Source organism: Passer domesticus, chromosome Z, assembly GCF_036417665.1.
Source record: "Passer domesticus isolate bPasDom1 chromosome Z, bPasDom1.hap1, whole genome shotgun sequence".
NCBI lineage: Eukaryota > Metazoa > Chordata > Aves > Passeriformes > Passeridae > Passer > Passer domesticus.
The window spans coordinates 9,739,069-9,766,900 of record NC_087512.1 but is presented as its reverse complement, the minus strand read 5'-3'; the positions used below and the strand labels follow the sequence as shown (position 1 = coordinate 9,766,900).

Here is a 27,832-nt window from a genome sequence, read left to right as displayed (position 1 = left end):
ATTTTGGCCAAGAGTGTATTCTGTGCCCATGCTGTGGGATCTCTGGGCTTTCAGCTCCCTTGCTGCCCTAGGCCAGGTCAAACCTGGAAGAGAAGCAAACATCAGGGGTCACCACCACCATGGCCTTTATTGGTGAGACACAGGACAGAAAGCAATGGGGTCAATCCTGGCTCTGAAGTCTCCTGCCTTTGTGCAGCAAAGACAGAAGCTGTTTCTGTGGTGCTGCTTGGACCACACCCAGGATATTCACATTGAGACACTGTAACCTGGGAGTGCCATGGTGCAGCCACAGGCTGATGAGAGAGCCTCTATGGAGCTGGAAGGGCAGTGGCACTTGCAGCAGCACCAGGAAGATGCAGCCCCAGGAAGAGATTGTGTGGCATTTGAAGGAGCACTTTGGCCCTGCAGGAGCATGGGTTGTCCCACTCTTGGCTCTTGTTGACTTTGGGCTTCATGCTTCTCCCAAAGTAGGACAGATATCCTGTGCTCCTGAGCCCCATGGATCTTACAGCAGTTTGAGACTTCTCTGACCAAACACAATGTGGGTGTTGGGGCTACCCCACGTTCCTTGGGGTACTTGAGGGGACAAGGGAACCTGGATGGGACAGCTGTGCTCTTCATCCTTGGCAAGGAAGGATGGGTGAAGTCCTGGTGCATCTGCTCTGGTCTGCATACTCAGGCTGTGATTCCACATAAGTTCCTGTACAAATGCTGCACAGAGGGTCAGGTTCCCATTTCAACAACACCTGGCCAAAATTTGGAGACAGTCTAGCCTGTGTTCCTCAGCCATGGAGGACCCTTGGGGTGGTTTTTCAGCGTAGTGAAGCAGCTTGGGGCCATGCACATCCCTTTTTTCCCCTCTTGCTTCCACTGTTACTGATGAAGGGATGTCCAGGGAGCCAACATCCCATCCAGAGACAGGCTGTGGTCATGCCCCTACTTGAAATTCCCATAGGTTTCAAATGAATTCAAATAACTGAGGGCTAGTTCATAGCAGAGCCCATACTGTTCCTGTGGAGAAAAGGATGCACATGAGACTCTGGTGGACCAACAGCTGCAGTGGCATGTCAGCACTGGTCTCCAACAGCTTCCTGACACACAGCATGCCAGACACAGGTGCAGTCCACCCTCCTCCTCCCCCCAGCTGGAGTCCACCTTCCCCTGCTGAGGAATCCAGGCATGTGCTCCAGGAGCTGGAAGGATGGGCTACACCAGCACTGGAGCCAGCTGGCTTTGGCAGGAGAGCCAACATCCAGGACACAAAGTGTTAATCAGGCAGGTGGACCAGAAAGGGCCACTCATCAGGCAGGATGCTTTGGTGCCCCTTCAGTTCTGCAGAACCTGCCACTGAGGGAGTGGGTATGTGCCAGCAGCAGAAAATGGGGTTTTCAAAGATCTCATCATCACCTGGCCTCAGGATGATCTGAGCACAGAGGGGCTGGGGCAGCTACTGGGGCAATGCAAGGCATGGCTCTTGTTTTGGTGTTGCCATCCCAGCGGGGTTTGAAGTCAGTACCTACCACATTTTTAATGAACTGTCTCCGCCTCCTCTTCAGCATCCTCACAGCCTGGGACACATCCACCATGCCCTCGCTTTGGATCTGCTCACACAGGAAACCAGCAGCACAGAAGATCCCACTGCGGCTGGCTCCATCCCTGTGGAGGAGGGCAAGGGGAACTTCATTCGCTCTGGGATGGCAGGTGGCAGGGATGAGCCTCAGAGGTGTCCCTGTACACTCCCAAATTCTCAGCATGACCTTGGCCACAGATCCCACCCTCAACCAGCCTCTACCGGGAAGCCTACCTCCCTCAACATAGCTGAATTCATATCCACATATCCCTCTGAGATGGAACTGTCACCAATTTCACTGGCACAGCCTGAGCTGTGTCCTGCTCTGTGCCATGGCTGCTTATCCAGAAGACATCACTCACCAGCAGGTGACAAGGATATGTCCATCCTGGCTCTGCCGATGGTGTGTCTCCACCTTCCCTAGCAGGCTGATGATGGTGTCAGGGTGTGGGGGAAGGTGCTCCTGCATGGGCCAGTCCGTCAGTTCATGTAACTGGATTTCCACTGCAGACTTCTTGGGCTAGTGGGGAAGAAATACAGTGGGCTGGGCTGAGCAGCGACCTATTGGCTTCATGGAGGGAAAAGTAGGAAAGTCCCAGCTCAGACATGCACACTGGATCAAGGGAGCAGCTCCAAAGTGGGACATGCCACTCCAGACTTTGCTCTTCTCCAACAAGTTGCTCTGAGACCAACACACAGAGCATAAGAGAAGAGGTGAGCAGCAGGTGCAGCTCAGACTGACACCAGTCTGTGTCCAGCTGCCTGCAATTGTTCCCCTTCCATGGACCACTGAGATGCACAAATTCCATTCACAGCTGCTGTCCTCCAGTTGAAAAGGCAAGAAAAAACACCTCTGAGTTCTACCTCTGCCTGCAGCCTCACTTTCTTGGGATTAACCTCTCTGCCTAGGCAAAAGACTCTGCTCTGGCCACTGCCCTGCCAGGACCCCACCAGATCCCTCTGCCATCTCTAGCTGTGACTTTGAGCCCAAATCAAAGCCTACTGACAGCTGCTCCTCCCAGCTCTTGCAAAGATCCTTCTCAAAGGAGTTTGCCGGCTCTGAGCAAAGGGCCCACCTGCTGCCTGTTGCTGAGGACAAGTGTCCAGGTTGTGAAGCCAGCGCCAGGCTCCTCTGAGATCAGCTGGACATGGAAGCGGCCATAGTCATCTTCGCCCTGGGTGGGCCAGAACTGCACGTATGTCTGGGGAGGGCGAGAGGTGCATGGTCACACGTGGCCCCCACCTGCACGCAGGCAGAGCTCAGCCCCTCACATGGGTGGGCTCACACCAGCCCCTCGCCCATAAGCCACATGCACGTGGCTCTGCCAGGCACTGCTGGGCACCAACCCAGTGCTGCAGCCAGAGAACAACATTCCATCAGAGAGGACACCTGGGCAGGGGGCAACAAAAGCTGAGGGAGGCTCATTTGCAGTGAGACCCAGGACAGTCCCCAGCTGTGGAGCTGTGGTGCTGGGCCAGTCCTCTGGGCTCTTCCAGGTGGAGCCCCACAAGCTTGCAGCAGGTCCTGGTGCAAGCAGGGCTCTCCTGGTAAGATCCGTGCAGGGCCAAAGGCAGCAATCCCACTGCTGGGCCCCACGGGGAACCAGGAGAGGGGAGAGCTGCCAGAGCTTGGGCTGCTGACCTTGTCCAGCTCCTGCAGTTGATTCAGCACAACTACCGATGTGCAAGTGTAATCCCAGACCAGAGCCCAGAAATCCACCAGCGTGGTGGGGAAAGGCAGCTGCGTGATGATGATTCTCTCCTCCTCGGTGTACGTCTGCAAAAGACACGACGATGTGTGTGGGGAGAGTCCCACAATGCCCGGGAGCCCTTCCCACAGCGGGAACGGCTCCTGTCGCCCTGCTGAGATGGAGCAGACCCTGCTCAGAGCAGCCCTGCTCAGAGCAGCTCGTGTTTGCGCCGCGCTGCCCTCTCAGCTCATGGCAGCCGGGCTCAGCTCCCAGCAGGCTGCGGCTGGCACACGCTCTGCGCTGCCTGCGCAGGCAGGGCTCCGCCGATCGCGATCGCGGGGGCCATCTCCTGGCGGCAGGGCCAGCAGGCACCGGGCAGGAGCCCGAGGGCCGGGACACCTCCCCCGGGCCGGAGCCTTACGCTGGCAAACACGGCGTTGATGTAAGCTGGCGAGCCGTCTGCGTTCACCGAGGACATCAGGATGGGCCGGCAGGAATCCGCTGCGGAGGCAAGGAGCAGAGAGGGGGAAATGACGGGTCGTCCTCTCCCTGCAGACAGGCGGGGGCTTTCCTGCAACACGTACAGTCAGCACAGCTCCCTGCAGCATGGGTTGGAGAGGATTGAAGGGACAGGCACCACCGCACCCACGGCTGTGACAGCTCAGGGCACCCTGATGAGGGATGCCCAAAACCCTGTGACTGGGGGCACAGCAGGTGCAGCTTCCTTAATGCTCCCTGATGTGCCTCATCTGAGCTTCTCCACTGGAAAGTTTAGACCAGGGACATGCTTATCCCAGGTGTACCTCATGTACCTCCAGCACACTCATAAGGAATCAGCCTAATCTCTATTAATTATGCAGCAACCATAAAACAATGCCTGGACCCTGAGCCCAACCTGTCAGTGCCATGTGCCAGGGAGGGAAGCAGCAGGAAGGCATTGTTCCCCCCATGCTGCTGTCAGCTCTGGGTTCAGAGCAAGAGGCTGCCCAGCCCTGCCAGTGTTACCTGGCAAGATCCCTGGCTTGCGGTTCTTGGCTTGGTTTCTGGGTTTCTCTGCTTCTCTGCATGGCAGGAGCTGGAACAACTCCGAAAATCTCTGCAGGGCCTGTAGAGAGGATTCACCCAAGTCAGTCTGGCCTGTCAGCAACTCACCCTCTGGGGCCACGGCAGAGAAATGATCCCCATCTCCATCCCAGTGCTGGGGAGGGGAGCAGGGAGGGGGCTGGCATCACAGACGAGCCCTCACAGCACCAGTGCAGCGTCTCCTGGCAGTACCTTGAACTCCTTCCCCAGGACACTGTTGTGGCCTGAGGCCTCCTCTTCTCGAAGGGAGCGGACCAGGCTGGCCATGCTCTCCACGGGGACCCCGGTGCTGCCGCAGAGCAAGCCTTCGAGGAGCGCCTCGTACAGGAAGCTGTACTGCTCCTGAGGGAGGACACAGTCAGCTGCACAGGCTGGAGCCACTCCAGGAGGAACCCTGCAGCTCCAGATCACCAGCTGTCCTCAGACTGTGCCAGAAGTGAGCCATGTTCATCCTTCACCTTCCTGCTGCGGATCCCTGAGGCCAGACACTTCTCATTGCAGGCAGCCCTGCTGTGGGACACAGCCAGCAACTCCAGCAACCCAGACAAGATCATCTTCCTGAGGCTTAGTGCTCCCTCTCAGACCAGAGCCCCGCTCTGGGAAGGCAGCCCAGAAAATCTGCAGACTAATCAGACCTGCTGCAAGAGGCTGGTAGGTCCAGCCCAACCTGGCTTTCTCTGAAGGAGCCCAGCACTAAGCAGATCATGGGGACAGAGTCCCTAGGCCAGGACACTGCTGCCCAGGAGCTGCCAGGAGGGCAGACATCCTGAAAGCCAGAGGGACAGGTGGACTGTTGTTCATTATCCTTGCCTACAAGACAGCCCTTCTGTGTCAGGGTGACCAATACATACAAATGCTGCTGATATAGCTCAGAGAGTCTCAGGGAAATGCAGATTCCAGCTAGCTTTGAAAAAGAGCAGCATTGAAAAAGATCCTTTAGTTTCCATCACCTGGTAATCCTAGTCCCTGTGGCTGGATCAGGAACAGCATGGCTAATGTGGCTTTGAAAACCACATCCCTGGGAAGGGTGGTGTTGACAGCAAAAGGTTAAAAGCAGAAGAATGGCTTTTCATTCAGAAGGAGTATGGTGGATTGTCTCAAGTGGCCTTACAGCTGGGAATACCAAGGTCTGGAAAATGACAATGGGAAAAATCCTAAATATTGTGTATAAACAGCCTACTGCTGTTTATCCTCTGGCTGCCTTGGGGAGTAGAATCTGTGTAGAGGGAATGTTGATGTTCACAGAGACCTGGAGGCCATTGTCATGAACACGGCTGAGCTCCCTGCTGTGGGAGAGATCAAAGACCAGAGATCACAAAGACACAGAGAAGATCACAGCCCAGCTGGTAAACTACACATGCACAGGCCTTTGTTAAATGGGTGAAATGAGCAGCCCCACTGTTCTCCAGGATGGACTGATCCTGCTGGTGCTGGTGTTCCCACTGCTGTGTTAGCTCCTGGCATCCTCCAGCTAGCGAGGTAATGAAATAAATGTTCTCTTGGCATTTCAGCCAGGGTTTTGTGGTTGTGCTGGCCACCTGCCTGTGTGGACTCCCACCGGTGGGCATTGGATCTGCAGCCCGAGGTGTGGAGAGAGCAAATTCCTCACCTTGGTCTGCACCATGCTGACCCGCTGCTCCCGCAGCTGCTGCACGCAGTGAAAGACATCCACCTTGCCCTCAGCCTTCCCCATCTTCAGGAGGAAGTCCAGGGCGATGAAGGTACCCGTGCGCCCGATGCCTGCGCTGAGGACACGGCAATCCGCGGCTCAGCGCTGCCCCTGCAGGCTGTGCCCCGGCAGCCGAGCGCCCAGCGCCGTACCTGCAGTGCACCAGCACGGGTCCAGCGGGTGCTTCCAGCGCCCTCTTGTTCACCACCTCCACCAAGCACAGCAGCTGCGACGGGTTTCTGGGCACCCCGTGGTCCGGCCACAGCAGGTAGTGAAACTGCTCCACTGCTCTTGGGAGAGCACAGCCCGCCTGCAAAAGGGGAGACATGGCTGGCAACGGGGAGCTGCAAGTGACCAGGACACTTGTGCGAAGAGATTGCACGGCAGCAAGGAGGCAGCAGTGGAGAAAACCACTTGAGGGGGCACCAGCACAGAGTGCTGCCTCCAGCACCACACCATAAGGACTGCTCACTATAGCTCCTCAGACAGTAAAGGACAGATTCACCCAGTACACAGCCACACAATTCATTTTCTGCTTCATCAATTCATCTCTGAAACTTCACAATTCATCTGTGCTTCACCGTGCGCAGTGAATGTGAAGCAGGAAAAGCAGCTTCTGACCCAGAGGGAAATGATACAAATCACAGCTTAGGGTATTTCCACAGTCATCAAAAAGCCCTGGCTTGCCCAGAAAGATGTACCCTAAGGCTGTTACTACACTGATGTGAATGTAGTCCCTTGTTACCAGCCCATTGTGATTTTCCCTAAACATCACATTCACCTTGGCATGAACTAATGCTACATGTTACCATCAGGTGCTCTTGGAGCTTTACATTTCAGCTACATATTGCTCTGGGCAAGACAAGAAAGCACAGGAATATGCATCACTGCAATTTCTTTCTATTGTACCTGGTTTCCCTCCTTGCAATTCCTTCAGTTTCTGCCCTTTATCTGAGGTGTCACTTCAGCAGGAGCACTCGTCTTGGGAAATCACCTTACGGAGGTTCTCTCAAACCATAAACTACGTGCCCCAGTTCAGGGCTGTAAGTGACCCAAGGAGCTTCAGTGTGGATCTTCTGCAGATTGATTCAGGTGACAGGCAGGCACCTGTCCCATTTTTCTGGATGTGCAGAGATTCCATTCTATACCCTTGATCTGCTTTTTTACCCTTTCTAATCACCTCACCCAAGCCCTCAAGAATCTGCAATATTCCCATGTGCAACATCAGTCCAGACTCTGGGGTGACCACTGGAGCTGACTGACTGCCTTTGCCTGGCACAGAAACCTGGGACTGAAGGGCTGGCATGGATTCCATTTATAGCAACCTGCTAACATTGCCCCCTTTTGTGCTGGCGGCCGGGCTCTCCACAGAGTCCATGTCTGACAGCTCCCACCAGCTGCTGGAACCCAAACACATCCTGCATTCCCACCTCAGCCCCATGCCAAGCTTACCTTCTGCAGGCAGAAGATGCGTTTGACAAGGCCTGTGGTGGTCCAGGTGTTGTTGAGTGTCACGGTGAAGTCACCGTAGACCTGCTCCTGCTCTGGCCAATACTGCTCACACTTGATCTGTCAACAGCAGTGAGATCTCTGGGCACAGGAAAACTCACAAGGAGAGCATTGCAGGGGTGCAGAGCTGTTCCCTGCTCCCACAGACAGCTGCACTGGGAGCACAGCAGTTGTGGAAGCCTGAGCTTGGGCAATGCCCAAGCTGAGAATGGGCTGAGGGGTTTTCTCTACCTTGTTCTGCTCCACTAAGCCCGTCAGCATCACAATGACTGAGGTCTTCTCCTGCCAGACCATGTGCCAGAAATCCACCACTGTCCCAGCCAAGGGGCCTTAGGAAGGAAGAGGAGACCCCTATGCAAGTGTCAAAGCCATGGGCATATTTTTGGGCATTCCCAGGCTTTCCTCTGCCTAGACACTGAGGCACAGCCAGGGGACATCAGCACCTGAAGGGGGTGCTGGCCACATCAGCTTCGTTACCATGTTAGAAATTAGGACAAGGAGAAGGGAGGGAAGACGAGCCCATGTCAGGGATTCACTGCTGCTTTAGGGACTCCAGCATGCAGACCTTGAGATGACTGTCAGTTCCCACATTTGGGGCCCTATTTTCCAAAGACCATTTCTGCAGCTCTGCAGGAAGCCAAGACCTCCTCACTGCATGTTGCACAGAGCAGACACACCCATGCAGGCTTTGCACTACTGGGGAGAGACTGTATCCGAGTGCACTGGGTGCAGACGTCCCAGGCATTTGCTGGATTGTCCCTGTCATACCAGCTGCCAAAGGGAACAAACTAGGCTTGTGAGTGGAAGGACTGTGTCCTCATACTGGGCAGTGCATTCACCAGCTCCAGCTGCTGCCAAGCTACCATCGAGACCTTCCATGCCCTGTAGCATCTGTAACAACTGTTTAGAAAGAGCTGAACAACTCCAGAGATCCTGAAGATACAGGGAACTGGAGTGAGCCATTCACAGCTCCCTGACTGCTATCCCAGTTCCCCATTTCCCAGATTGCTCAGGGTAGTGAAGAGCATCTCCTGAGGAGGAAGTTTGGGAGCACCTACCTTGAGCTGCAATGAAGAAGCGTGGACTTCGGTAGGTCTGCAGGGGAGAAATTCAAACAGCTCTGATCAGATGAGTTAAATGTTTAACAGGGAATGAAATAAAGGATCCATCCCCCAGGTACCAAAGCCTAGAACTCTCAGCACAGTGTGTCCCACAGCACCTCTCCTGGCCAGCACAGACAGTGAGTACCCAGGGGCAGCATCTCAGTCCCTGTCCCTTCACATGGGTCCCTTTTTGTTAGAGGTGAGAAGTGCACACAAACCCAGAGTACTCCAGGCAGCTCAGAGAGATTCAGAGGAAGCAACATCCCAAAACCTGCCAGCTTAAGGGTAAAAAGTGCCAGACCTCAGGGCCCCCCGTGTGAGCAGGACTGTCCTCCTGCCAGGCACCTTTCCTGCCCCTCTCAGGATAACATTTCCTCACTACCTACATCCACATAGCTGGCATTGATGTAGCCATTCCCGGTGTCAGAGGGCTCCAGCACCACACGGCAGTGATCATCTGAAAGAGAGGGGAGGTGGGCTGATGCTTTAGGGCAGCAACAAAGAGACTGATTAAGGGGAAAGGCGTAATTTATTAAAGTCTATGATTGTCTGTTGCCTCCCCAGCAGCACCCGAGGCCTCAGGACATGTTCAGGGTAAAAGAACAGCTGATGAGACAAAGGGTGACATGGCACAGCAGGAAGTGCAATGGAGTTTTAAGGAAGATTATGAAATGGCCAAATGTACACACCATGTGAGGCCCAGAGGAGCTTTAAAGTTTGGAAGAAATTGGGTCACTCCTTTCACTTTCCCACAAATACCTGCCTCTGGATGGGACATGGTAGTGTTCAGCAATGACTAGCATCAGGAACAGGAATATGATGTTTGATTAAGTTTGCAGGAAGATTTGAAGAGCAGAACAAGGATGCTTCAACAGGATATAAAAGAGTGAGGCCAGAAATTTCTCTGGGATTCAGTGGCAATGGAGGATGACACTAGTAGCTCAGTATTTCTGAAGTGCTGGAGGGGCACCTACACCAGCCCAGCATCCTGTGCTATCCCAGAAAGCTCCAAGAGCCTGAGCCAGTCCCTGGAGAGCTCTGCTTACATGGGATGATGCTCTTGTAGCGGTTCTTGTTTTGATTACAGAGCTCCTTGCCAGCATTGCAAGGGTGCAACAAAGTGGAGGACAATTGCTGCAGAGGAAGAAAACAAGTATTGTTATCCCACTCAACACTGAGGTATATTCTGGAGCTGGCCAAGGCCAACTGCATCACACATCCAGGGAAGGGCTGAGGAGGGGGCTGTGCAGACAGGAAGAAAAGCAAAGCTAAACCAGACCTGATATTCTCTAAGAAGCCCAGCACCATGCCTGTTGACTGATTCATCATCTGTCTGTTCTGCCTCTATTTCTTCCCTCTTAAACATCTTCAGAGCCTCCAGCAATTCCTCCACCAGGATCTCTGTGTTTGGCTTGCCTACATCTGCAGACACCACAAGGACAGGACTTGAGCATCCAGCTGGTGCTAAACTGGCCAGTTCTGGAATGCTGCAGCTGGGACTGAGATGGCATTGCAGTGGCCAGAACTTCTCCAAACCTTAAGACTGTCCCTCCCCACACAGGTCCCTTCTCCTGGGAGGAGTCCCGTTCCCTGTGCCAGCCAGCTTTGATCACCCTTGTTCCTGCAAGGAACTTGTGGAACCTGCAAACATCCTGCCTGTGCTTTTAACAGTCAGTCCACACAAGGCACAAGGCACAAGGCTCATACTTCACCTTTTTGACATCCTCTCAGGGGTATAGTGCTGCTGTTCTCCGAGCCTTTTGAACTGTTGCGCTTTAGCCTGCAAAACAGCAAGTCAAGTGCACAGGCCAGAAGAAGAGAGAGACAGAGGAGAAGCTGTTGTCCATCTAACCACCCTGCCTCATCTCAGGCTCCACTTAGACACTCCCTGCTACAGCAAGCTGCTGAATGCCTCACAGCGGGCAGGAGAGGTGAGGCACATACTGACCTGAAGACCACAAAAAGCAGCAAAATCCCCAGGAATGCAACAGTCAGTGCTACTGCCATAACCACCGTCTTCCTGTCCAGCAGAGATGATGGCTCTTGCCCTGCAAGCAGCACAGCCCAGGCTCAGGCTCCTGCACAGCCTGAACCAAGCATCGGGACATCCCACAGGCACATGGAGAGAAAAGCAACTTCCCTTGTCTTCCATCCCAGGCTTTGCATTAGAGAAAAGCTGAGCTGGGGCATAAGAAGCAGGTGCTAGCTTGGTGTGATACCCTCCATTGTGGACCAAGGCCCCAGACACTGCCAAGTGAGGTATCCGCATTGAGGGGTTGCAAATACACCAGGGGATTACTGGGACTTGAACTAAATATATGGTGATGGCAGGGAGAATATGCAATCTCCAGTGGCCACTGGGCCCCCAACTACCCAAGAGTCCTGAGGATATCCAAAGCTGAATCTACCATAGATAGTTGCAAAGTTTAGAGAACTTTTATGAAGGCCAAAGTATGGCAATACTCCACTACATCTGCCCTGGGCCAGCTTGTTTCCAGGGAAGCTGCCAGGCTGGCAAAAGGGAACAGGCAGGAGAGTGGCTTGGGCAGCAGGAGCAAGGGGACACTTACCAACAGAGAAGCTGTAGCAGACACAGGTGAACTTCTCTGCCTGTTGGGAGGAGACAGGAGGGAGAGCTCAGCCCACTCCTGCAGCGCTAGCCTAGCTGGAGGCAAAGGTGCCCGGGCAGGGCCACCGAGTGAGCGGCTGTGGGCCGGGACCCCAGGGACCCGTCGGTGCCGAGGCACGGGACAGGAGCGAGGCCTCGCGGGCAGCGCAGAGGCAGCGAGGGCCGGCCCGGGGTGCAGGAGCCGCAGAGAGCAGCAGCCCCCGATGGTACCTGCGGCCCGAGGCGGACGAGGCGCAGCAGGGCCGTGTAGGCCTGGCCCGGGCGGAGGGCAGCGTTGTGCCGGCCCGGCCCGCGGCTCCCGTCGCCCAGCACGAAGTCGGTGGCGGCGGAGAGGTTGAGGAGGGCGGCCAGGTACACGCTGGCATTGGAGAGGCGCGGCTGGCCCGAGCAGATGCTCTCGATCAGCGAGGCGTTGTGCGTCGCGGCCACGATCAGCTGGTGCTCCCTGCGGGGCCCAAAGGCGCTGGGACCGGGCACGGGGCCCAGGGCAAGGGAGGCGTGTGCCGGCCAGCGCCGGCCGGGGAGAGCCGCGGCGGGGCTGCAGCGCCGCGGGGCTGCGCTCACCTGGCGGCCTCAGAGCCGCGGGCGAGGGGGCGCAGGGCAAGCACGGCCGTCCCTCGCGACGGGGCGATGTCGCGGGCGCTGCGGCAGCTGATGGCCGGGGAGCGCGGCGTGTCTGCAGGGGAGCGGCCGGGGACTGAGCACGGCAGGGCCGGGCGAGCAGCAGGGGCGGCCTCGGGCAGCGCGGGCTGCCGGGCCCGGCTCGGCGGTGCCCGGCCCCGCAGCAAAGCTCACCGGAGCTGCTGTTGGTGTGAAACTCCGTCATGAGCGCAGCCCCGGCTCCGGCAGCCGTCAGTCCCTGGATGGTCACGGCGTAGCTGCTGTCGGGGCCGTGCTCCGGCAGCCGGTGCTCAGTGACGGAGCCATCGAGCCGCAGCCGCTCGGTCTCCAGCACGCTGCTGTCCCCGGCCTTCCTGGCCGTGATGTTCAGCTGCGGACAGGAAGGCAGCAGCTGGAACGCAGCAGCTCCCGGCTGCCCGCCGGCAAGGTGCCCGCAGCTGGCACCGTCCCTGCCAGCCTGCCCTTCCCTGTGCCTGCCCCTGTGCCCGGGCAGGGCTCCGGAGAGCGACGGGCGGGAGCCTCAGCCCGTGCGGGGAGCTCCAAACAGAGGAGAGGAGAGGAGAGGAGAGGAGGAATTTGGAGCCGACGCTGAGGATGTGTGAGCAGCAGCCTCTGTGAGCAAAGGGCTGAGCCTCTGAGAAGGGAAGAGGCAGGCTGCCCTTTGAAGGGCTGTAGATATCTGTACTGAGCCCGAGGATAGGCCTTGCAATATCACAGGCACTATGGTGACGTGCTCCATAAGAGGAGCCCTGAGCTTCTCAATCCTCCTGTATTTCTTCACGGCTGCCCTGTGCGCATACTTCCCAATGTGCCTGCACAGAGCTCCAGGCCGGGAGGTGAGGGTCTGCCCTTGGTACCTGGTATCCGATGATCTCCCCCTTGCAGGAGGGCAGCGAGCTCCACCTGAGAGAGCCCCTGTCGGGATCCAGGCACAGCTGCTCTGGTTTGTCCGGCACTGCAAGCACAGACAGGGGGGTCACACACAGGGCCATGAGCAGGGGCTGAGGCCAGAGGAGGCTGCAGCAGCTCCTGGCCAAGGGACAGGCTGCAGAGGGACTCCCTGCAAAGGCTGCAGCCGTGGGAAGCACAGCAGTGTGGTGTGGAGTGGGACAGTGAGAACGGGCTGTGCCCTGCTCAGGGCTCTCCCAGCCCCTTCCCCTGAGCTCCACATGACCCCAGCAGCTCTGATCCCAGGCACATCCCAGCACGGAGCAAATGATCAGGCTGAGCTGAGAGGTGAGGAGAACATCTGTCCAGCCTGTGACACAGCTCTGGACTGCTCCTTGTCTCTGATATTTCTGTGCACGTACCTGTTTCCTGAGTCGTGAAGATCCGTGAGAACAGGGTTGTGTTGGGGGGCAAGTCAATGGTGACACTGTACTCAGTGAAGGGCTGCAGAGGGGAGCAGGTGAATGTTCCCTCCTGGCCATGTAACATCTGCTCTCCATTCACCTCCTCAGCCTCACAGGGAGGGGAGGAAGGCACTGCCAGGCGGCACCTGGCCCTCATGCCCTGGCAGGCATCAGGGAACCTGCAGGTCCATTTCAGTTGGATGCTGGTGCTGGAAATCTCAAATGTGTTATTGTCAACCTGGAGCACTTCTGTGAAGGAAAGGTTGCCAAAAGGTCACTTTATTCCCTTCCCACCCGAGCCATGCAAGGAAGCTGCAGGCAGACAACCTTGCTCATCACCCAGCACGGTGGGAGGGAAAGGGAGAGACTGAAGTGGTCACTGTGGCTCTCTGAAAGGGGAGCAGGAGGAGTCTGGGGTCATGCTGCACTAGGAAATTGAATAGGAACCACTGGGTGAATTTCTCCAGTGGCAGAAGCGCTCCTGTTCAGTCAAACATCAGGACATTTGGGGGAGAATAGGGGAAAGCCGGGGTGCTGTGTCCCCTGGGCTACATCACAGCTCAGAGGGAGCAGCAATTGGATCCTGCCTCCCCCAAACCCTCTGAGCTGTGTGGCTGCAGCCATCCTTTGGGGCCATGGGAGAGCACAACAGGAGCCATTTCCTCCTGGCCTGGAAGCCGGAGCTGCTTCCACAGCCTCCATCCTCGCAGTGCTGCGCCCAAGGAAAAACCCTGACCTTCCCATGCTGTCCCAGCTCAGAGATGTTCTCAGGATATCCCCCTGCAAAGGATTCTCCTGCTCCTGATCCTTCCCTTACCAATGCACTCCACACTGGAGAGAATGGGGACCCAGGCACCTCTGGAGTCTCTTCCACGCCAAAATTCTTTGTACAAACGTGTCCCATAATCATCATCATACTGGAATTGAGTCTGACACTGGATCTCAGTGAAGGGTGGCTGGAAACCTTCAGGGCAGCTCAGCATCACTTTCTCATTCTTCTTATAATTCACCAGGTCTGGTGCCAGCTGGAGACTGGAGTCCCACTGGGGCCTTTGGCAAATTTCTGTCAGAGATGATAGTTGGTGTTAGAAGGGCTGGAGATGATGAGATGATGAAGTGGGTATGGGGGAGTCGTGGGAGAGAAATCCCAGCAACCCATCCAGGCAGTGAAGGGAGAGGGAAGGTGACACATCCATGGGCTGGGATGTGACCTGAGGACAAGCATGGAAAGTGTGAAGGATCACTCATCCATGAACCTGCCCCATCCACAGTGTGTCCACGGGCACCATATTCCCTCCTGCAAAGCCCAGAGCAGGGACATTCCCAGGACACTCAGCCCTGCACCGGGGCACTCCCTCCAGCCTGTCACCCAGGCCTGTCACCCAGGCCAGCTGAGGTGGCACTTGCTGGCCATGGCAGCACCACTCCTGCTGGCAGGCAGGGCCCTTCAGCCATGGCTCATGCCTGCCACAGGGATCATGCACGCCCCTGTTCCCCTCGGGGCTCCCTGTTCTCACTCACTCGGTGCCTCCTTGGCTGCTCAGCCCCTGCCCCACACCGCTGGGCAGGGGGACAGGGGCTGAGCAGTGCCTTCTGCATTCCCATCTCCTGCTTTACCAGTGCCCCTGCCCCTTTCTCCTGACACAGCCCTTCCCTCTTCTCATCACCTCCCCACCAGATTCACCATCCTCCCGGCTCAGTAGGCAGTGGCTGAGCAGCTGGCCCCAGCACTTTGTCCAGTGCTGCAGGGGGAGGCTTTGTGGCAGTGATTCCTACAGAGAAGGATGGTGGCTTGTGGCAGGAGCCCTTGTCTGCTCAAGGCTCTGCAAGAAGGTTTGTGAGGCCTGAAGAGGTTTAAAAGACAATCTGCCTTCTCCCAAAGGGGCACAGAAGGGATCTCCCAAGGTGCAGACCAACTTTGCCACAAAGGGAGGTGCTGTGAGAAGCCCTTGTGCAGAGGCTTTGCTCTCCAAGAGCCCTGGTGGCAGAAGACCAGAGATGCCCAGCTGAGCACCACAGCCAGCAGCTTTGTCCCCTGCCACCCCAGCTGGGCTGGATGGAAAGGGAGAGACTGAGGGTGCTCACTGCAGCTCTCTGAAAGGGGAGCAGGAGGAGTCTGGGGTCATGCTGCACTAGGAAATTGAATGGGAACCATTGGGTGAATTTCTCCACTGGCACAAGCACTCCTGTTCAGTCAAACATCAGGACATTTTGGGGGGAATAGGGGAAAGCCAGAGTGCTGTGTCCCCTGGGCTACATCACAGCCCAGAGGGAGCAGCAAAGGGATCCTGCCTCCCCTGAACCCTCTGAGCTGTGTGGCTGCAGCCATCCTTTGGGGCCATGGGAGAGCACAACAGGAGCCATTTCCTCCTGGCCTGGAAGCAGGAGCTGCTTCCACAGCCTCCATCCTCGCAGTGCTGTGCCCAAGGAAAAATCCTGACCTTCCCATGCTGTCCCAGCTCAGAGATGTTCTCAGGATATCCCCCTGCAAAGGATTCTCCTGCTCCTGATCCCTCCCTTCCTCCCTTACCAATGCACTCCACACTGGAGAGAATGGGGACCCAGGCACCACTGGAGTCTCTACCGAGCCAAAATTCTTTGTACACAGGTGTCCCATGATGATCATCATACTGGAATTGAGTTGGACATTGGATCTCGGTGAAGGACAGCTGGAAACCTTCAGGGCAGCTCAGCATCACTTTCTCCTCCTTCTTATAGTTCTCCTGGTCTGGTGCCAGCTGGAGTCTGGAGTCCCACTGGGGCCTTTGGCAAATTTCTGTCAGAGATGAAAGTTGGTGTTAGATGGGATGGAGATGATGAGATGATGAAGTGGGTATGGGTGAGTTGTGGGAGAGAAATCCCAGCAACCCATCCAGGCAATGAAGGGAGAGGGAAGGTGACACATCCATGGGCTGGGATGTGACCTGAGGGCAAGCCTTGTTAGGAAGGACTTTTTCCTTGAGCTTATAAGTATGAAGAACCTCATTGAGGAACCTGTCTCTATCCACCTCCCACAGCCAAAAGCAGGGAGATTCCCATCCTGTCTCTCCCTGTACATTTCTCCTGAGCACTGTCTTGTACTGCCATGCCCCCAGTGAGCACAGCTCTGTCTCTGCTAGGGACCACAACACTGCATCTCCATTCCCTGATGGCTGGCCTTGCTCCTTCCCCAGGTCCATCCCATAGAGCCTCCTGTCCCAGTGCCAGGGGCTGAGCCAGCCCTGCATTATGGCAGGGCTATTACCCTCAGGGCAGAAGCCCAGCAGGGAATACCGGCCGGCCAGGATAGCTCAGCAGAGGTGCAGGATCGCTCAGCGGGGGGCTCAGGCAACCCAGGCAAGCTATAGTGATTTGCAGCTCAGCTCTTTAGTGATTCCAGCTCTTTTAGCTTGCCTGGGGCCGTCGGTACCGCCGCCGCAGCAGACGCAGAGAGAGAGGGAGCAGCGCTGTGTGGGTTCCGCAGGGCTCTTTAATTGGGGTCTCCGCGAAGGGTCCAGTGACAGCTCTCCTCTGCCGAACCGGGCAGAGTTAGGGGTTTTTATACCTTACAGGGGAATTGAAAACTGTCCAATAGTAAGGGTCAGGGGAAAAGTGACCTATCGATATACAGGGAGATAACAGGGTCCGAAAGGGGGAAGAGAGGGGCTTCTAAAACCTTAGTCATGCTGAATTTGGTATTTCCTAGCTCAGGCTTATGATCGCCAAGGAGGCCGTGCAGGCCCTGTGCCTGCTACACTGCATCATGAGAGCTCCCTTCATTCCCCTCTGCTCCAACCCCTGCAGGTGCAGGGGATGTCCCCCAGGTCCCTTGTCCACGGGCCAGCAGGGGAACAAGCAGACCTGTGCATTCCAGGGTGGCAGCTGGAAGCACAGCAAAGGGGATGGAACTTCCACGGGCACCTGGGTGGCAGCCTTGGGTCCTGCCCCTGGCCGGGGCACCCGGCAGGGAGCCCCAGACCTGGCCTGCTCAGGGACCGCTGCAGGAGATTTCAGCTTGCCCAGCTGGTTCTGCCTGGTCTGTTGTCTCCTGCCTGGGTTGCCCTCTTCAGCAGTTTGCACAGGGAACACGGCCCCAGGGAGGGTGAGGGCAGAGGGGACACACGGGAGAGCTGCTGCAGCCTCACTTACCCATACACAGGACATCCCCCTCAATGCGTGTCCAGGCACCTGTGCTGCTCCTGCCCCACCAGGCATCCACATAGACTGGTTTTCCAGGAGTCACTCTCTGAATTTCCTTTGTGCATTTGACCTCGGGGAAGGAGGGCTCAAGGCCTTCAGGACAGGTCAGTGTCACTTCTCTATTCTGTGGGTATTCAGGTTTGTTCTCCAAAAACTGAAGTCTTGCGTCCCACTGAGGTTTTTGGCATTTAGCTGTCAGGGAGAAAGTGTGAGAATCGTACTCAGTGAGTGAATGCTCAGGCAGGGGAGGGACCAAGGCTTTTCCACGATGAGCTGTGGTTAATGTCAGCATTCAACACCATGAGGAAGCCCAAGGACCGCCAAGAGCAGAAAAAGAGCATGTGCCTGGGCAAGGAGGTGACACAGGGCACTGGGAGAGAGGTGAAAAGTGAGGGGCAGGATCCCCTCCGACTTCCCTGTGACATACAACTCAGGAATAGACTGGAAGATGCAGGGATAGAGAAAACCTGTCCCACACTGAAAGCTTCTAACCCTGTCCATCTTGGAGACTGCTCCTAACTGGGACTTGACTCTGAGCAGTGCCCCGGGTTATCTGCTGTCTCACAGATACAGCACGATGTCCAGTGAGAAGTGCACATAGCAGGGGAGACCTAGTGCTTCCCAGCTTACCCTTGGTGCAGCTCAGGCTCTGTGCCAACCTGTGCCATGTTCCTGACATGTCCAACACCTCCCAAGCATTCTTCCAGTTTGCACATCTGACCATAGCGAGCGGAGGAGCGTTCACAAAGCAGCTCAGTGTCACCTCTTCACTGACCCAGTAAAATCTCTGGTTTGGGCTAAACTGGAGCTGTGAGCCCCACTGGGGCTTCTGGCATCTCTCTGCACAGAGGAGAGGAGAAGGAGCTCATGTAAGCAGGATGGGAAGTGGTCTGCTGGGATATCTCTTGCTCTGATTTGGACAGGGCCCATCTCCTTTGGTTACCACATTCAGCTGCTGATCCCTCTCTTGCAGCCTAGAACAGGCAGCAGAGCAGCAATGGAGCAGTCCCATCCATGCCTACTACAGTCTTGCAGGCTTCCCAACTCAGGCTGCATTTGGAAAAGGCTGGGCAGGGACTGACTTCCTTCCCAGTCTTCACACAGAGTTCCATCCCCTCCCACCACCGTGGCCATACACCCAGTCATTGCTGGAAGGCACAGGGCTTACAGCAGCCCCCAGTGCAGGGACCCTTGAGCACCGACCCCAGCAGGTGCCTGCAGCAAGGTGCTGAGACAAAAAGAGCCTTGTCAGTGCCAGGACACGGGGAAAGCCAAGGCATGCGGGTCTGCCATTCCTGCACTGTCATGTGCATGACCAGGTACAGAGGGTCTGCCACCAGCTCAGGACCCTGGGTCAGGGTGGTGCAGGGCTGTGCTCACCCTTGCAAGTGGCAGTCTCATTCCACAGGATCTGGCCGCCTCTGGAAATGCATTGAATCTGCGGGACAGATGGTGCAAACTTCTCAGGAATCCTTCCAGTACAGCTGAGCTGCACCACTTCGTTCAAGGCAAAGTCACTCCTCTCCGGAGTAAACCGCAGTTTGGGGTCCCAGTCGAAGGGAATTTTACATTTTCCTGTGTGCAAAGGCCAGGAGGCAGAGCCTGAGGGTCACTGGGCTCCAGCAGCATCCATGAGGATGGGGGAGCTCCATCCAGAGGGGTGCCAATCCCTCTCTTCAGAGGGGTGACAGAGATGGCACCTCCCAGGATGAGCCCCATCCCCCAGATGCTTTATCCCTCCCCAGAGCCTCAGGGGCACTGCAGGAGGGTTATCCACAGGGTTATCCTGCCCACCTGCTGCTTGGAGACACCCCAGTCAGAGGGGTCCAGCAGCCTGGGGGATGCTGCTCTCTCCCACAAATACAGCTGTGGGAGTGCCCCAGACTCTGCTGACACCACTGATCAGCATTCCTGTCATTCTGCTGGACACGATCTGCTTACACTCACAGGTAGACTTGTTTGCAGCAAAACCCCACTCAAGTTGCCACTTTGCTTTTGTTCTGGATGTTACACTTGTTATTTCCTCTGCTCAATCCCTCTCACAATTATCTGCTGGCTCCTAGGATCAGCTACCTCCCGTTCCATATCCCTCTCATCCTCACCCAAGAGGAGTGACACCCTCTCATCTGAGTGGGCAGAATGGGCTTAACAGGGACTGCATGTAGGTATTTCCCCAGTATTTCACCACTTTTGGTTGTGTTTTGCAACATATGGATTGGGCAATTGATTTAAGTAAATCTTCATATTAATTTCCATTAAATTCTAGACAGGAGTGCTTCTGGCTCTCTGCATTTGGGTCTCTACCCTCTGATCAGGTCCCAGTTTTCCCATAAGAATTGTAACTCTCTGTGAGTGTTCCTCCACCATACAAATTTAGCTGTAGACACCCAAACTTTGTCCAGCATTACCAGCGTGCAGTCAGGCAGGCACAGAGAGTTTGCATTGCTTCCTACAACACCCAAGTGGCATGAGGACTCCCCAGGAAACCAGGAGTGCTCTGCAGACCTCCTGCAGTAGCCGACCACAACAGCTGCACCTCCCCAGACAGAATGAAACCCCTGGCAAATAAGTGTAAAAAAAATACCCCCAGACTGGCAAATTGAGAATCAAGTGTTTCAGGCAGGTGAGAGCTACTCATGAAAGCATTTCCCATGTTTTAATTTGCATTTCAGGGCCCTGAAGCATTCTTCTATGAAGATTATTCACTGATGGATATTCTTTGATCCTAGAGGTACCACAGAAATGTGAAGAAAGTTGCTTGAAAAGAGTCATGTGAGGTCTGGCCTGAAGCAAGAAGCAGTTTGAGGGGATGGGAATTCTGCAGGGGACATAGCCTTAGGACCTGAGGGGGTTGTGAATGCTCATGAGCATGGCTGGTCTCTCCTACATGGCCCCACTCTTGACTTCAGTGCGAGGGGGCCTCACCATTTTTCCTTTTGTAACTGTTCCACACTGGTAGCTGTAAGAGCTCCCACAGCACCCAAAACCCACCTGCAGCACCACACATGGCAAGCTGCTGGGCAGGAAACCAGGAGGAAGAGAGAAGTTTTCCTTTGCAGGAACTCTGCTGACGCCGGCACAGATTTCAAGAGGTATCTGGGACAGCATCTTTCCACAAACATGGATGCTCTGCTGGCAAGGGTGACTGCAGCTTCACAACAGAGCTCTGCCTTGCTTGCAGCCCTTCCTGAGTCTTTTCAAAGAGCAAAGCTCTTACTGCTGAAATAACTGTGAATGAACCTCTCTAGACTTGCCAGCTTCCTTGCAGGGAGCGGAGGTAACTCTATGTGTGAAAGAGCTTCACCTCATGGTCGCTGCTTTAGAGGTGCAGTACAAAGCAGACTTACTGTAGCAAAAATGAGAGCTAGTCTTTGTTTAAAGTTTGTAATTTTTCCGTTTACTAAAAGGTGCTACTTCTGCACAACTGAAATGAGGCGTATTTAGCGTTATGCTAATTATTGTTTACAGGCACTTAGGACTCATTCAGCTTTTCATAAAAGCATAGAAGGGCTTGGGCCAGAAGGTTCCCAAGGAAGATTGTCGGAACCCAGGACACCCCTCTGGGTGATCTGGATGGCTTGAGCCCTTGGCAGGGAGCTGACGAGCCCTGGCAGAAGGCCAAAAACACTTGGGGATTCAATCTTAGCTCCTGGGAGAAATTACCGACCCTGTATGAAGAGTCACAGGTCACAAAAGTCTAAGTAGCAGAGTAGTAGTAAGCACGGGGTGAAGGGAAAATTTTGGGACAGGGGGGTTTTGAACCTTGTACAGGGGGTTTGGGATTCTGTACATGGGAGTCAGAGGCTCCAAGATGTGGAGGGATTTGGGTGTGCCCTGTCCTTCTTCTTTCTTCTCCCTGGCATCCATGTTCAGGATGATCTTGGCACTCACAGATTGGTTTAGAGCAGAAAGTCACTGTCTAGCATAGGTGACAGGTATTGGAACATAACTGCAAACATAATATACGTAGTTTTTAGTATAAAAGATAGCACCGGCCCGGGAGATGGGAAGTGTGCCTCGAACTGACCTGCCAGACAGGCCTGTGGCAGGTCAGACAGAAAACATCTTAGATAAGCAACAATAAATGACCTTGAGAACCACAAACGAAGACCTCTGACTCTTTCTTCGACCATCGGGCTGCCTTGGGGTCATCCCCACCGTAGGGAACCCGAGAGAAGATCACTTAGTTCCAGCCCTCCTGTCACGCACAGGGACACCTTCCACTACACCAGGTTGTCCAAAGCCATCCACAGTCTGGCCTTGAACAGTTTCAGGGATGGAGCATAACAGCTTCACTGGGCATCCTGTGCCAGTGGATATCAAAATACTGACTGCAATACTTTGAGTTTTGCAGCTAACTCCTCCCCCATGGAGTGGTCCATCCATCTAATCCACACCTTCCCAGTTTGGAGACAAGGATGTCATGAAGGACAGTGTCAAATGCCTTGCACAAGTCCAGGTGGATGATGTCAGTCACTTCTCCCTTATCCACAAATGCTGTCACTCCACCATAGAAGGCCAACAAATTGCTCAGATATGGTTTGATCTTTTGAAGCCATCACAAATAATTTCCATGTGCCTCAGAATAACTTCCAGCAGGAACTGCTCCATTATCTTGCCCGGCACCAATGGAGACTGACTGACCTACAGTTCCCTGGGTCTTCCTCATTTCCCCTTTTTAAAAAGGGGGTTGTGCTTCTCCTTTTACAGTCAGTGGGAGCTTTACTGGAAATTGCTGGCTACAACTTCTCAGCTATGATGGCTTGTGTTCCTCCACCATCAGGACCCACACATACATCAGGTCCCATGGATTAGAGCACCTTCAGGAGCCTTGGATGGTCTCAAACCTGGTCTTTTCCCACAGCAAGATGGTCTTCATTCTGACAGTCCCTTCTTTTGCCCCCTGCAACCTGTAACTCAGGTTACTTTTCCTTGGTTACAGGCACAAGAAAAAAGGTGTTGTGTAACATTCCTGGGCTGGAAGTGGGTGTGATGGCATTGCATGATCTCAGCTGGCATAACAGCCACACATTTCTGACCAGGTGTCCACCTTCACCAGGACTCCAGCCAATCACTTCTCTTAGACCTAGGCACTTATCAGACTTAATCTTTCGCAGGAACATCAGCCTCTTCTCTGTTGTCTTTTTTTTTCAGGTGAAAAGGCCTACACAGACTTGATCAAGGTTTTCCTCAGTGTTCCTGTCAGTGTCTGCTGAGCTGGAATGGTGGAATGCTGCTGGGATACTGCTTGGATTCCAATGCAGCCTCAGGCAAGGGTAGGCACGTGAAATTTGCTTCTGCAAAGACCACACGTGTGCCAGCAGTGTGTCTGCCCTTCAGACACAAAGACTACACAGAAAAGCAGTCCTGCAGGCAAACTGTCTTCCTTCCTCCTTGCTTCTTCTCTGCCCACAGGGCCCCTGGCAAGCACCGGGGGGATTCCTGTCCTCTGCAACTCATCCTTTCCTTCCCAAGCCTTCTGAGCTGTGTTTGATGCCATGTGCTTGCTGAGAGGAGCTGAGAAAAGCAACCACTGTTTCCACAGAGAAAACCACTGTTTTTCCAGTTGCACTGGAGAGCTGAACTGTGAGCCACTGAGAACAAAACATGGGTCTTACAGCATTACTCTGAATTTGGGAATGGAGGTGATTATTTGGTCTCACTTTTTAAATTCCTCCCAGGCTCCCCTGTGCCCTTTGTCCTGCCAGATGTGCCCCATCAGGGGCAGACAGAGGCTGACAGAGCACCCACATCCAAGCTGGGCATGGACCATGCTGAGCAGAGCTCAAGGGCAGGGTGAGAGAGATCAGAAAAGGCAGGCAGAGCCCACAGCTCATTCCCTTACTCAAAGAATCCAGTGACTGGAGAGTACCACTACAGGGGAATGCACCTGCCACAGAAATTATCCTGGGAGCTAGCAGTGTCTGACAGAGGATGGGTGTGGCAAAAAAAGCTTGCTTGCCTTGCATAGGGGCAGTGTACACCAGCAGGGCAGCCTGAGGGACTGCCAAAGCCTGTTTACCTCGTGCACACAGAGCACCCTGCCAGCTGTGCCCAAACATCACACTCCTCCAGGGCTTGCCTCCTGCCCACATTCCTCCTGCTGCAGAGGAGCTGAGTCCCCTGTCACAGCACTGGCACCATCTGCATCCAGGCATCTACAGCTGCTCAGAGTCCCTCCTTGTGGCATTTCTGATGATTGTTTGAGGGTAAAGCCTAGAAAGCCCTGCTTCTCTGCACAATGGGGAAGAGAAGGCACTTTCAGTGCATGCCTGCTTTCGTCTCAAGAACATTGCTGATTACAATCCAGCTTGGCCTCACATCTCCAATAAGTCCAAGCCTGCCAGGCATGTGATTATCACTTCAGGCTCATTAGGAGAAACCAATCCATGGCTGCTGGGTGCAGTCAGGATGCACAGGCTGGGATGGACACCTCTGTCCTCATGCTCCTACACTCCTTTCCAAATAATTCCATAAAAATTGCTGTGGGAAAAGGTCACCTTGAAGCAAAGGAGCCTGTGCTCTAACCGAGGGTGGCTTTTTGTGTGCTTTGGAGGTGTCCATGGGAAGCTGTCAAGGGACCTCCATTGGAGAGATGGAACTCCCCACTAGTGCAAAGCAGTTGGATATATTTGTAGGGCTGGCACACTAAAGGAGAAAGGAGAGTGCTCAGACAGAAAGGGGAGAGAAACACTCAGCTTCCAACCTCGTAGGGATTAACAGCAACTGAGAGAGTAATGGAACAGTTCTCAGACATTTTTTACCTTGCACAGTGGTACTCAGAGAGCCGCCCACAGGCTCTCTGCCCCAGCTAGAGGAAGGAGGTTGAGCCAAGTGAAATTTCAGCAAGGAAAATATAGTGTAAATGTGACCAAATAGGCACCTTTTGTAACGTGCCATGTGTGCTCACTGTGAAATGGGAAATATTGAATGCCTGAGACAGGAGTGGTAACAAAAGATTGGTCCATTTGCCTCCAAAGACAGATATTTACTGTTTTAGGTTTTTTCCTAGTTGATGCTATTAAATGAATACTCTCCTCTCTGATATTGTTTATTACCCGTGACTATAGGAAGCCTTTTTCAGAAATGTCTGGACTGCCTGTCCTGCAAGGAGTTATGAGCCTGGCAGGCTCAACAAAGGCCCAGCATGGGCCAGAAGGGAGTGTTAGGAGAAAGGAGAAACAGCCTATGCTGATAATTCAGGTCAGGCTCCTGGGTTCGGCCCTTTGCTTAACAGCAAAAGGTGTCCTTTCTTACACTATATTATCTCACATGCAAAGAATAAAGGACAAGGTGAAATCTGAGAAGCAGTAGGCGAAGTTCAACCCTTTTGGCAGGGCAGCTCAGCAGCTGAGAGAGGTGACAGCAAAGTGCACTGCAGTCTTGCTGAGTTTGATGCCATGTGCTTGCTGAGAGGAGCTAAGAAAAGCAATCACTTTTTCCACCAGTGGAGAGTTGTATTGCAAGGCACTGTGAGCACAAACACGGGTCTCAGGGCATGTCTGTACTCCTCACTAGCAACCAAAGCTGCTGAGTGTGTCTTTAAGAGTGATGGAGCAGAGAGCATCCCTGGGGTTGCTTTGCTTGGGAGTCCTGGCAGGAAAGGGGGTGGCAAAGCAAGTCACTGAACAATGCGTTGTGAGAAGAGCTGGGAAAGGGTGGCATTTGAACCTGTACTGGTCCACGAGATCTTAAAGGATATCTGACACGTGTCCTAAGAACAGGAGGCAAAATTCATGTTTCCTGAATCTGTGCCCTGGTGATGGAAAGTGGAAGCACAGTGGAGCACACAATTCACCACCCCCAGGGTGCCAAGCCCCAGGCACTCCTCTGCAGTACCTCATAGCACTCATGTTCCCTGCAGGATCTGCTCTAGGCACTATTTGGAATTCGGCTGACACAAAATCTTTCAGATTGGCTGCAGCTTAGTTTCAGCTGCCATCCTCCCACCCACTGGTCACTGCAGCTGTGCTCTTCGTTAGAACCTTTTGTCAGCTGCCACTAGATAACTACACAGTGAAAAACAAGGCTGATGAAAAAGGGGTCAGAGCCAGCTTGTATGCCAGACCCTTTGCACAGAAAACGTGCTCCAGAAGCTTCCCCACCTGCCTTCCAGGTGCACTGGGGCTGTAAGGGGAGGAGAGTACAAGCATGGCATTTCAGGGAGGAAGAACTCCCTGTGAGAACAGCACAGCAAGACAATAAGGTGACAATAGGATAACAACACAATGCACCCTGTTCAGTGCACGGTGTCACCATGATGGGGCTGAGCAGCAGGGCAAACCACATGTAAAACCACATCCTGTGCCTGCACTGCTGTTCCCTGCACTGTTCTCTGTGGCACTGTGCACAACGGGTTGTACCTGTATCTACCAGGGGATGTGCTCAGGGATCCCACCCTATTGTTCCCTCTCTCTGTCCAACAGCATTACCCTGCCCCACTGCCACTGTCAGCCCATTCCACCCTAGCAGGGTCAGGAGAGACCCTCCTGCCTCACTTAGGCCATCTTCCTTGTCCTGACCCTCTGCAAGAGAAGGACCCTGATCCATCAGGATGGAGCTCAGCAGAGGTGCCAGGATGGGATGAGCCTGCATGCTGAGGATGCAGGTGGGGCTGCTCACACTGCTGGGTGTGGCCAGCAGATGTTTTTGTCTTGGTTCCTCTTTTCACAAGCTCCAAGGTGCAAACTCAGCAATATCATCTGTGTCACACAGGCAGTGCCAGACTCCTCTGGGGATGGCTGCTGACTGAGATCTGCAGAGTGTGACAAGAGTCTGCAGGCCTACAGGGCCCCGTTCCACTGTACACAACACAGACAGATCCTGGTCTTAGTGTGCACCTTGAAAACAAACAGGATGCCATGGTTGCGCTTGCTGGCCCGGGAGAACAGCTTCAGCAGGGATCTGGGCAATGGGAAGACACTCTGGGCAGGAGAATATCCTCTGTTGTAGTTTTAGCCCTTGTTTTTTGCGTGACAGTGTGCCGTGCTTACACTCTCTGCAACCACACACGTTTTCCCTGGAAGCAGGCTCCCATGACACCTCTCACAGAGTACAGAGCCTGGTGCCACTGCACATCAGCAATTAAAGTCTCTGATCCCATTCCCTGTACTCTGTCACAGCCACGAGATCAGCTGTTTTCTCTAGCCTGCATCCACCCAGGTACAACACCACAGCGGAGTAGGGTGACAGGGTTAGATGCTAGTTTAATGATTTTTATCACCTAGCTCCAAGTTTAATGATTTTTATCACCTAGCTCCAAGAAAATTAGTTTAGACAAATACTCCAAGACAGATATAGAACAATGCAAGGTCACAGTTCCTACACCCACAGCTCAATTGGCAGACAGGGCAGGCTCCTGGGAGGACAGACAACATGTGAGCCTGCAAATTCCAACTGACTCTGCTGGCATCAAAGTGTGCAGCCAGGGAGGGAAGAGCCTGGCAGAACCCTGGGCGTTGCCTGATCCTTCCAGCACCAAGGAAGTGCATTAAAGAGCAATCCCAGAATATGAAAAGTCCTGTCCCCAGACTCTCCTGGACACCCAGGGGCTCAGCTCATGGCTCCCCAGGTCTTGGTCAGGCAGCAGCACCCATCTCCTGTGTGGTGAGGACATGGCACCCTGACACTGGGCCAGGACAGATGGACACCTTGTATTTCCAGCTCCATGGAGGAACACTACAGACTCTGCAGAGGCTTTCCCAGCACCCCAAGCTTTGCTGCCCTCCATCCCCAAACAGAGCTCTGCCTAGCCACAGCCCACTTGGTGGACTTGGGCCCCAGTGTGGACGTCAGACTTCTCTGACACAGCTGCTGTATCCTGCATGCCATAAAGCTGCACAGGGGCTCTGCAAAAGGAGCACAGGAAAACCTTCTCTTGGGGGCAAAGGAGGGAGCACTGCTTACCTCTTCCCTGGAGTTTTCCATAATGGTTGGGATAGGGCTTACCACGATTCTCTGCTGCCAGCAGAGGTGTGAGGAGCAGGAGAAACATCCATTGCAAGGCCATGTGCTCCCAGGGCAGGACTGAGGTCTCAGCTACCCTGGCTGCCTCACTGCACACCCATCTGATTGTGAGTGGTGCGGGCACGGAAAGGAAACAGGCACACAGAGAAATCACATATGGTGCAAGAAGCTTCCTCATTGGAGAGGGAAACCCCGCCAGTGTCAGCACTGCCTTCTTTCTCTTTCAGCTCCATGACGCTTTTTCAATCTTGCTGTCTCTAATTTCTTGTCTAAAACCACAGTTTTTAGGTCTTCTGTCAGGCCCAGCTATTAACCGTAGCTGAGTTGCCTCCTCTCCCAGCACAGATCTCAGAAGGACTTGTGAGGTGTTCTGGTTCTGGCTGGGCTTTAGTCTGGCATGGGGCTGAGGTGGGAATGCAGGATGTGTTTGGGTTCCAGCAGCTGGTGGGAGCTGTCAGAC

At 54.4% G+C, this 27,832-nt stretch overlaps 1 protein-coding gene across 1 annotated transcript; it reads right to left on the bottom strand.

The window, feature by feature from the left end:
• Positions 1–108: 108 nt before the first annotated feature.
• LOC135290478 (receptor-type tyrosine-protein phosphatase T-like) lies at positions 109–27,799 on the bottom strand. The gene is made up of 29 exons (XM_064404400.1): positions 27,355–27,799; positions 18,787–18,981; positions 18,037–18,246; positions 17,356–17,598; positions 15,758–16,003; positions 13,186–13,476; positions 12,733–12,830; positions 12,050–12,245; positions 11,819–11,930; positions 11,465–11,699; positions 11,196–11,235; positions 10,574–10,673; positions 10,338–10,405; positions 9,905–10,047; positions 9,672–9,759; positions 9,012–9,082; positions 8,581–8,617; positions 7,754–7,851; positions 7,466–7,582; positions 6,166–6,323; positions 5,954–6,089; positions 4,537–4,686; positions 4,267–4,366; positions 3,683–3,762; positions 3,213–3,347; positions 2,647–2,772; positions 1,933–2,090; positions 1,521–1,656; positions 109–1,011 (listed from the first exon to the last, which is right to left on the bottom strand). The coding sequence occupies exons 1-29, from the start codon at positions 27,548–27,550 to the stop codon at positions 937–939; spliced, it is 4,038 nt and encodes a 1,345-aa protein (XP_064260470.1). The 5' UTR covers positions 27,551–27,799; the 3' UTR covers positions 109–936.
• Positions 27,800–27,832: the final 33 nt, after the last annotated feature.

What these genes read in the sequence shown, in the direction of transcription:
- LOC135290478 (XM_064404400.1), bottom strand. Translation starts at nt 27,550, where the DNA reads ATGAGGAAGCTTCTTGCACCATATGTGATTTCTCTGTGTGCCTGTTTC. An exon ending in TCGTCCGCCTCGGGCCGCAG is followed by an intron (nt 11,236 to 11,464) that starts GTACCATCGGGG and finishes TCCTCCCAACAG; the next exon opens with GCAGAGAAGTTCACCTGTGT. An exon ending in CTGCTTTTTGTGGTCTTCAG is followed by an intron (nt 10,406 to 10,573) that starts GTCAGTATGTGC and finishes GCTGTTTTGCAG; the next exon opens with GCTAAAGCGCAACAGTTCAA.